This window comes from Arabidopsis lyrata, assembly GCF_000004255.2.
Source record: "Arabidopsis lyrata subsp. lyrata unplaced genomic scaffold ARALYscaffold_3, whole genome shotgun sequence".
Taxonomy (NCBI): domain Eukaryota; kingdom Viridiplantae; phylum Streptophyta; class Magnoliopsida; order Brassicales; family Brassicaceae; genus Arabidopsis; species Arabidopsis lyrata.
The window spans coordinates 13477758-13488076 of NW_003302553.1; the positions used below are offsets into that span (position 1 = coordinate 13477758).

Here is a 10319-nt window from a genome sequence, read left to right on the forward strand (position 1 = left end):
CTAATCACAAAACAGTTCTTCGTACTACTATGGAGAGACATACGGATACTACAACGCAGTCTCACGAAGTCTTGTCCAATAAATATATGAGTAAGCGAAGGGCTTCAGAACTTCGTTATTTTGGTGATGAGAAGTACGAAAAACCACTATTCGAAGCTGCAGTGGATAGTGGCGTATTGGAAGAAAAACAGGTGGAGAAGGTTGCGTTGGAGGAAACTGGAGTAATGGCTCATATTTCTGATAATGCAATTTCGGGAGTCTTTGATTACCGAATGATGAGGGTGAAGGGTTCTTATGGAAAGCAAGTATTGTATATACTTATTGACTCGAGTTCTACACACAACTTCATGGATCCTAAAGTAGCTGAGAAGTTGAAATGTGTTTTAAAACCTGCAGGTATGGCTAGAGTTTTAGTCGATGAGGGGAGAATGTTGGAGGTTGATGCTAAAATAGATAAGTTCCAATGGGAGTTTAGAGGCACACAATTTCAGGCTGATCTTATGCTAATTCCCTTGAGGGGCTGTGATATGGTATTAGGCGCTCAGTGGAGGGAGACAATGGGGCCAATAACTTGTGATTTTAAGAAGTTAGAGATGCAGTTACGTATAGGACATAAAAAGGTTCTTCTTCAGGGTATTAGGCAAGGCTCCGTCAGAGACGTGAAGGCATTAAAGCTAAATAAGTTGAGAGAAGATCAAGTTCAACCTTCCATGCTATGTGTTCACGAAGTCCCTAAGGAAGAATTGATGTTAGTGTGCTCTTTGGAAGCTAAACATCAACCCAACCAAGTTGGTTCTAAAGGGAAGCAATTGGTAGAGAGTTTGTCGCAGCAACAAGAATGGATTTGTGAGAAGCAACATGAAGCGATTTGTGCCACAGAATCATTTCTGGATGTTGATTCCATTTCAGAAGCTGAATCAAAAATGGAGACATATTGTGTTGTCAAACCTCAGGATCAACAATCTTTCGTAGCAAAAATTTTGAGTCAACTTTTTGAAGATTTCCACTTGGAAGTGGTTGAGTTTTGTGAGCAGTCAAAATGTGTCAAGTCTCATGAGCAGAAGCAAAGACTATCGCCAAAGTCTTGGATGTTTAAGTATAGGAAGGACCAAAAGAAACTACAAACACCTACTATGTCCAAGAATATGGGAATCGTTGTTTATATAAAAAAAAAAAGAAGCAGATCAGCTGATTCAACTATGGTGTGGAATTGTGCAAATCTGGAAACCTGCAACTTCTACAGTTTTATTCATTCTTCTGCTCAAAGAATAGGAGTTTCAAGTTTACGACAAATTGATCGGGAGATTGTCTCAGGCAAGGAGTATGAGATCATTTTATACAGAGGCAATCTCAGAAGGCACATATGGAAGCAGAGCAAACTTCCTAAAGCATGGCGTTTTAAGTACAAAACTGGGAATTCAAATCCACGCAGAGAATTGGTTGAATGAAACTGAAGTGAAGATATCATAGTAAATCCATTCTTTTCCAAACCTTGAGGTCAAGGTTTCTTCGAACGAGAGGATTTGATATAGGAAATGAGTAACGTGGAAGTTTGTTACAACATGATTGGTGGAGGTGTGAATTGTGAGTTGGCAATTAGCTAGTGATTGGCTAGAAAGAGATCGAGAGGTGAAGCTATTTAGGGATGGAAGACCATTTTGCAGAAAGATAACCAAAAAACAATTTGTGTAATCTTCTTCTTCTTCTTCAATTTTCTCTGAAAAACTCTTTAGATAGAGCTGTTTCTACTTCTAAGCTCTACCACATGAGATTTGGATTCTCGTTTTATGAACGACGATTCAATTTGGTGTTGTGATTTGGATCTAATTGAGAAATTGTGGTTTCTCTGTATCAAAGACACGATCTCAAATTGGAACCACAAAACCATGCCTTTATTTCTGCTTAGAATTGTCTGAGCACCCATCTCCCCAGTGGTTCACTCTCTGGATGAAACCTGACAATGCTCTAACCGACAACAACAAAACCCTAAACAACTATATGTTGCTTCCGCTTCACGCTTCTTCCCATTCTCCACTTATACCGTATTATTCGTATGGTTCAACCGTAGCAGTTGGTTCGGATGTCTACATAATCGGTGCACCCGACATGGCAAAGCCATCTTTAGCTGTTCGTATCCTTGACTGCCGGAGTCACGCCTGGCGTGATGGCCCCAACATGAAGTTGGCTCGGGAGGGTGCGTCTGCGGTTTATCTCGATGGGAAAATATATGTAATGGGAGGTTACAAGAAATACAACGAGTCCATGGGTTGGATGGAAGTATTGGACATAAAGACGGTACCTATCTTTCAATCAATGTGCTCCACGGAAAGATTTATGCAATGGATGTTAATATGAAGGACTATATATGCTTATGATCCGAAAATAGGTACATGGGAAATTGTAGAAACGCTCTCAAGCGGCACATCGATATATGCTTGGTGTGTTATAGAGAATGTAATGTATGGTTATACAGACTCCAATAATTGCATTTGGTATGACTAGAAGAGTAGAAAGTGGAGAGAGAGGTCAAGGGTTCGAATTTGGAATTATTGCTTGAGCGCGGCACAGGTTGCTTTGTTGATATATGTAACTGTGGTGGGAAACTTTTAGTTGTGTGGATCCCCAGAGTTGACGGAGACGAGGAAGATACAAGGAGAATCAATTGCGCAAAGATGGCGTTTAAGCGCAATGGAGGTGAGGTTTGTGGTAAGATGGAATGGGCTAATACTTTTGTTCCGGTCCCCAACTCGCTTGACATCTTGAGTTGTGTAGTAGTTTCGATTTGATGGTTTCTAAAAGATGGTTTATTTGAATAAGTCCTGTTTTTTTTTTTTTTTTTTTTTTTTTGACATCTTTGGATCGACAAGGCCCGATCCATAGCCAATCCCTACTGCGCGGGGTAACGCGACTTACTGGAGTCGAACTCCGGTGGAGAAGGCGGAGTCAAGTGGACTTAACCACTTGACTAAAGGCACATCCCCAAGTCCTGTTTTTTTTATGCTTTGACTTATCTAAATCTCTCTGGTTGTTTACATTCGTTTTTTGTGCCAATTAAAGTTAGACAAAAATTTTGTTTAGTTAGTCACATCGTTGGAGACATTTCTTAAAATCAATTAGAGCGACCCAAATGAGATAATTTTACACATTTTTAGTTTCGCATAAATTACATACATACCACAACCAAAAGTGAAGTACTTTCTTTACATGAAAAACTTTCTTTGCAACAATTTGTGGAAGATCTGTTGTAATTCCGACATCTACCATCATAATTCTTTGAGGTCAGCTCTCTCATTGTCTCTTTATGCTCTGTTTCTCATCTTTGTTTAAACATAAGCACGAAGAGAACTTTTACTCCCTCTTACTCTCTTGTCTTTTTTGTTTAGTTTCTTATTTTAACAAAGACTTAAACTTTTAGAGAGAGTAGAGAGAATTCTTTAATTGTGTACATTGATAATATTGGATCAAAGGATGGTTCTTACAAGACACAACACACACATACTTATACTAGTTTACTTCTACTTACTACATACACATACACACACTTGCACTTAGACCTTACTCCTAGTTCTACACAAGTAATGTTAAACTACTAAACCTTACACAACAACAACTCTAACCACACTAGTTTAGCCAAGGATACAAGCGAACTCTAACAACTACCTTAGCTAATACAGTAATACTAAGCTTAGACTCTAACAACTTCACTTGGTCCTTTGCCAAGCTTTATACAACAAAACACACTTTCTCTTGGGCCTAACTTGATCCGCAGCCCATTATTCTTTTTAGGACAAAACAAACACACTTTAAGCCCAACCTCCTTTTGTTGACTTGTGTCTTCCTCCTCTCTGTCGTTGACTTTGCTCCTTCTTCTCCTTACGACACAATTCTTCTTCTTCTTCTTCTTCGTCGTTGTGCTTCTTCTCTTTTCTTCATCGTCTTCTCACTGATTCCTTTTTCTTTGTTGCAAGATTTACTCAAGGATCCAAAATCCAACAAGATCTCATCCATTAGCTTAAAAACCTAGCTTGTTGAGGAGAAGACCATTAGTAAAAAAACGAAAATAACTATACCGTCTAATTAATCAACTTATAAACCAAGTTAAGATACTTGACAGATTTTAAAGCTACATTGGACATGCTTAAATTTGAAATATCTAGAAAATCTGTTGAGTTTAAACCTTTTGAGCTAAAGCTTTCGTTCTCATATTTCTTTGCAATATATAGATTGGGCAACTATCAAACTTTTTCTCTTAGAGAGAAGCTTTTGCTACATTGTACATCTCATTTTCAATAAAAATCTATACCAAATTTTTACAAGTTATTGAGAATTTTCTTAGCATAATTTATTATTAAAATACAATATTGAGTGATATATATGTTTGAACTTTTATTATTAATGAAAATTTTAGTTATAACGAGATTATTCGTTTTTTTGTTTGTTTTGCTAATGGTATTATAATAATAACTAGGTTTTAATATAGTTATCGATTGTTTTAATATAGTTTTTGGCTTAGTAAATATTTAATTAGATATAGATTGACATTAGTAATGCAAACATACTATAATGGTTCATTTTTTATTCTTTTTAACACAAATTTTATTTTATTTATATTATTAATTAGTATCATTTATGTTATTTAAATGTTTGTTTCAACAAGAAAGAAAAACGTTTACAGGATAAAATTTGGTATAAAACATATTACAAATATGATGTGTCACTTTCTTTTACTTGTTTATATTATTAAAGATTTTGCTATTAGTAAAGGAATTACAAAAATATTTTGATAAAATATTATAAACTAAATTACCAAAATATGTACACGTTTGGGCATAGTTGTATTTCTCTTATCTGTTAGTAAAAACTTTTTGCTATTGATCAAGAAATTATAGAGTAATATATTTTTGACTAAAAATCCGGATTGACACCTCCCCAGTTTTTACTCTTAACTGCAAGAGCTGATTTGATTTTAGTGATAATTCCAGAAACAATCTCATGTACCAAATCTACACATATAGTGATCGTTTTGTCACCTGTCATGATGTCTTTAGGATCAGAGCAGAAGAAAATGATCGTAGCCATGACTTCATCCAGGAGAAGGCTACTCAATTGGCGGGCTATGCCCTTACAGTCTAAAGGAACGAACTTGTTCCCATCCTTCACCTCGATGTCCTTGTCGACGTACCTCATAGCCTAAAAAGGTGTTCTATTGTGACTAATAAGGTTCTTTAACTCTACTATGAAACTCTCATGGACCATGAAGTGTTTCTCAGCGGGACTCTCCTCATCATTAACCCAATCACGTACAGATCAACATCCCTTCTCGCCAATGTTTCACCTCGGCTAGTATGTGGCTACACCTTTAGTACACTTAAGTCACGTGTCCCAGAAGAAGTCCATGCAGTATTTCTATCTAGCAGACAGAGCCAGCAGGAAACCCTCTCTATCTTCACTGCTATCCAGAGTATCAAAGCGTCGTGGCAAGTCTCGTTCTATTTCAAGAATATTATGCTCGATAGAACTTTGACGGCTTGGAAAGGCAAGGAAGAAAACACGGTCACCGCAAAAGAGGCCTTCTTCCGCATGTGAAGCCTCATCTCTGATTTAACAACTGGAAAGCACGATCCAGGATTGAGAATGTCTTAACCTTGTCGAGTTAGCTAGCTTGGCTGAACTTTGGTGTTTTTGTCTTGTCTTTTAACCTTCTTAAACTTTGAGTGTCTAAACTTCGGTGTCTTTTTTTTGTCATGTCTTAAGTCTGAATTTTGTTTTTGATAACTCAAGTTCATCCTCTAGTTCTTATTTTATAAGTTAGTTTGGCTGAACTTTGGTGTTTCTGTCTTGTCTTTTAAACTTTGAGTGCTATACTTTGGAGTGTTTTAATTAATGTGTGAATGGAAAAAAAAAATTGATTTACTTAAATTTAAAATTTGATTCAATGTGTTTATTATTTTCATATATAGAACAGATAAAGAAAATAATATTATCAGAATTCAAAGTAGATAAAATAAATAAACTTGGAGTGCACTTCAAGAAGTCAACAAAAATAGAAGATGAATTAAAATTCAATGTATTTATTCTCTTCATATAAATATTTTTTTTTTTGTGATATTTTCTATAAAGAAAAATATCTCAAATTCAAGTCAAATAGCACAAATATTTTTCTTACCAAATTGATGACTTGCCATTTAGGGACATTCCTATATATAACAAAGTGGTTTTAGATTTTTCTTCACACCCTTCGAATTTTGTTTGCTCTGTCTAGTCACCCGCATCAGTCACACCATGAGTACGCTCTTGTCCACTGTTGAATACCCCAAAGCTTTCCCATCCACTAAAGCCAAAGGCGATGCCTCAATGGTAAACAAAAAAATAAACTTCCAAAACTCATGATCATAGTTTTCGCAAATTTCTTGCATTTCCTCTTCTTTATTTTCATGTCTAATTAATGAAATCATTTTATGTGTTGTAGCTCATCGGAAGAACTCCACTTGTGTTTCTCAACAAAGTGACTGAAGGATGTGAGGCTTATATTGCAGCCAAGCAAGAACATTTCCAGCCTACTTGTAGCATCAAAGACAGGTGATTGTAAAATCTTTAATCTTCAAATCAAAGAACACATGTTTAGTAATATAACACTTTTGTTGTCATCAGACCAGCTTTAGCCATGATTGTGGATGCAGAGAAGAAAAACTTAATCACCCCTGGAAAAGTAATCAGCTTTTTGTTTTTCATATTTAATCTCAAATAATAATAATTTCTTACCCATTTAACTGATGTTTTATTTTTCAGACAACATTGATAGAGCCAACTTCAGGAAACATGGGAATAAGTTTGGCTTTCATGGCGGCAATGAAAGGATACAAGATTATAATAACAATGCCTTCTTACACAAGTTTGGAGAGGCGAGTGACGATGAGGTCCTTTGGTGCAGAGCTTGTCCTCACTGATCCAACCAAAGGAATGGGTGGAGCTGTTAAGAAAGCTTATGAACTCCTTGAGACTACTCCTGATGCTTTTATGTTGCAACAATTTAATAATCCAGCAAACACTCAGGTTCTTTAGAGTTAGAGAAATTTATAGATTCATTATTTTATTTTATATTTATTTGAGAGATGAATGTTATGTTTGGAATATTGGTGTAGGTTCATTATGATACGACTGGTCCTGAGATTTGGGAAGATACACATGGGAATGTCGATATATTCGTGATGGGAATTGGCACTGGAGGTACAGTCACTGGTGTTGGGAGATATCTTAAATCTAAAAACCCCAATGTTAAGGTGATTGATTAAGTTTTGAAGATATCTCGTGATCAGTATCGAAAAACGATTTATTTTGATCATTAATGTGTTGCAAATGGTAGATATATGGAGTGGAGCCTGCTGAAAGCAACATACTCAACGGTGGCAAACCAGGTTAACACGGGACACTATTTTTATCTTCTTTGATTTCTTGCGGTTGCTAATGTTAGAGTTGTGAACTTTGAGTTAGGTCCACATGAGATCACGGGAAATGGGGTTGGATTTAAACCGGATATCTTGGATATGGATGTTATGGACAAAGTTCTTGAGGTAATGTATAAGGCTAGACCTTCCATATTTTTCATATTCTGTCAAGTTTTAAAAGCTTATGTTTTGTGAATACGAGCGCGGAACAGGTTAGTAGTGAGGATGCTGTAAACATGGCTAGAGAATTGGCATTGAAAGAAGGTCTCATGGTGAGTGTTTTGATATATAAATGAGATAATCAGTTTTTCTTTTTTTGTTGGTTTTCTGATTTTAACTATGGAAACCTAACTTGTAGGTTGGGATATCGTCGGGGGCTAACACCGTGGCAGCGATAAGACTAGCGAAAATGCCAGAAAATAAAGGCAAACTCATTGTGGTAAGAGAGAAAAAAAAACAGTTTCTTTCTTTTTTTTTGGTGGGTTTTTGTTTTGATTTGTGAGATGAATTGACAGACGATTCATCCAAGCTTTGGAGAGAGATATTTGTCGTCTGTTCTGTTTGATGAGCTGAGGAAAGAAGCAGCAGAAATGAAGCCAGTTTCAGTGGACTGATTTGCTTTAGTTTGACCAAAATAAAAGAAAGTGTGATTGTTGTATCATGCTTGTTTTATATTTGATGTTATTTGGGAAATAATTATGTCAAATATCAAAATCAATATGTATTTCTATTTCTGATTCTCTGTTTAAGAAATGTGTTGTTGTGTGAATCATACAACTTTATAATAAGTTCCTTTTCATAACACAAAACTGAAAATTTTATTTCAGTCTCTAAGATAGTAATGATCAAGAAGCACAATTAATGTGTCTTCAATGTCAATTGCTATGATTTAACAGAATCCACCTGCAAAGTCAAATCCTTTACTCCTGCATCTTCTAACAGACGTGAGACTTGTAACTTAGTTTCCGTCTTGTCTGAATCCGCTGATACAAGGAGATGGAGAGTAGCCACGACGTCTGAGTTCGTGAAACTCCATACATGCAGTCTCTGGATACTGCAAACACCTTTAGTCTTAAGTATGTTCCTCATAGCTTCTCTCAGGTCGTGCCTGTGAGCCCTAGGGACTCTTTGCAGTAGAATCTCTGCGGAATTTCGGAGCAACGGAATGACTGAAGCAATGATGAGGATGGAAATGAAGATTGAGCTGGCTGGATCAGCAACTAACCAGCCCTTGTATTTGATCAAGAGTGTCGATATCACAACTCCAACACTCCCCATTGTGTCTGCTAAAACATGAAGAAAGATTCCTTCCATGTTGTGGTCAATGTGGCGATGCTCCTTCTTTTCACTTTTTTCAAGTTTGTGACCAGAATGATGCTCATGGTTGTGGCTATGGTCGTGGTTGCACCCCTCATGTTTATGGCTATGGGAATGATGATGATGGTCATGCTCATGAAGTTCCTCATGTTTATGGCTATCTGAATGCTGATGATGATGGTCGTGCTCATGATGCTCCTCATGTTTATGGCTATGGGAATGCTGATGATGATGGTCATGCTCATGATGCTCATCATGTTTGTGGCCATAGGAATGTTGCGAATGAGAATGTGTGCAACCAGATCCACCATGAGCATGATGATGCTCCTCGTGGAAAAAGATTAACCCGACAATATTCACGAGAAGCCCACCAACCGAAACAACCAAGAGACTATTTGTAGAAATCTCCTGAGGATCCAAGATTCTCTCAATCGACTCAAGCACAATCAAAGCTCCAACAAGAACAAGGAACACCGCGTTAACATAACCAGAAAGCACTTCAAATCTACCTCGGCCATAGTTGTACTGATGGTTTGCAGGAAGACGGGAGATATAAGACGCATATAGCCCAATTGCCAAAGCAGCACAATCAAACAACATATGACAAGCGTCTGAGATCAATCCAAGACTGTTACTCATAAACCCAGCCACAAACTCAACAACCATATACGCCGTATTGATCAAAAGAAACAACGCAATCTTCCTCGATTTCTTCTCGCTCAAAATGTGACGTAGAGGCTTCATAAACATAGTGGAAAACGACTCAGGCGATTCCATCCCAATCTCTTGATAATCTGAATACACAGAGTCCAACTCTCTAACAGCAACATAAAGCAACAAACCACAAAGCAACAATCCCCAAAGAGATAACTCAGGAAAATAGAAGAGTTCCAATACAATAGTACATAGAAACGTTACAAGAAACTCCCTCACTGAATCCTTCTTCTTCGAGCTCGAAAACTTATCGTCATTATAATTCTCACTCAACAATACTCCAAACACAACAGTGTTAGCTAAAGGCCAACCTAAATTCCCAAAAGAGACACCATCATCACCACTACCAGAGAACAAGAAACTCCAAATAGCAAGTGGGAACAACAACACAGTGGTTAAAAACAAAGACAGTAATCGAACTCGTTTCTGATCTAACTGTTTGATCTCATTCCAATTCAAAGAAACTTTCTCATAACAACCCAAGAACCCAGATAGAAACGGAAGCAACAAAGGCCAAACCCTCAAGCAATTCTCTTTAGGGTAAATCCAAAAACCCCAACTTTCAACAGATGATGAAAAAGGGAAACAATCAACACGATCCCAGCTGATAGATAACAACAACAACCCAGCAAACAAAACGCAAAACCCACGAACCTTAGATGATCTAACTCCAATTCCACTATTATCACCAAACAAGACTCTAGCTGAGACAGTACCGGAGAGTTCAGCTAATATCATAGCAGCAGCACCACAGTAACGAAGAGCTTGAAAACGAAGAAGAAAGACGAAAGCAAGAAGGAACGATTTAGCGAGAAAGAGTTTGATTTGGGTCGAAGAAAGAGA

At 37.1% G+C, this 10319-nt stretch overlaps 2 protein-coding genes across 2 annotated transcripts; one reads left to right on the forward strand and one right to left on the reverse strand.

Moving 5' to 3' along the window:
• The first annotated feature begins 6138 nt into the window (after nt 1-6138).
• Nucleotides 6139-8182, forward strand: LOC9319720 (bifunctional L-3-cyanoalanine synthase/cysteine synthase C1, mitochondrial). The gene is made up of 10 exons (XM_021032733.1): nt 6139-6357; nt 6470-6579; nt 6652-6709; nt 6790-7053; nt 7143-7280; nt 7364-7415; nt 7492-7571; nt 7658-7717; nt 7804-7884; nt 7961-8182. Exons 1-10 carry the CDS (start codon nt 6283-6285, stop codon nt 8057-8059), a joined length of 1017 nt encoding a protein of 338 aa, XP_020888392.1. The 5' UTR covers nt 6139-6282; the 3' UTR covers nt 8060-8182.
• LOC9319721 (metal tolerance protein 8) lies at nt 8152-10313 on the reverse strand. The gene has a single exon (XM_021032732.1). The coding sequence runs from the start codon at nt 10212-10214 to the stop codon at nt 8328-8330; it is 1887 nt and encodes a 628-aa protein (XP_020888391.1). The 5' UTR covers nt 10215-10313; the 3' UTR covers nt 8152-8327.
• Nucleotides 10314-10319: the final 6 nt, after the last annotated feature.

Bases quoted from the DNA above. Each gene is read 5' to 3' on its own strand.
- LOC9319720 (XM_021032733.1), top strand. From the start codon at position 6,283: ATGAGTACGCTCTTGTCCACTGTTGAATACCCCAAAGCTTTCCCATCC. The intron at 6,580-6,651 runs GTGATTGTAAAA...TGTTGTCATCAG, and splicing joins ACTTGTAGCATCAAAGACAG to ACCAGCTTTAGCCATGATTG. The intron at 7,885-7,960 runs GTAAGAGAGAAA...ATGAATTGACAG, and splicing joins ATAAAGGCAAACTCATTGTG to ACGATTCATCCAAGCTTTGG.
- LOC9319721 (XM_021032732.1), bottom strand. From the start codon at position 10,214: ATGATATTAGCTGAACTCTCCGGTACTGTCTCAGCTAGAGTCTTGTTT.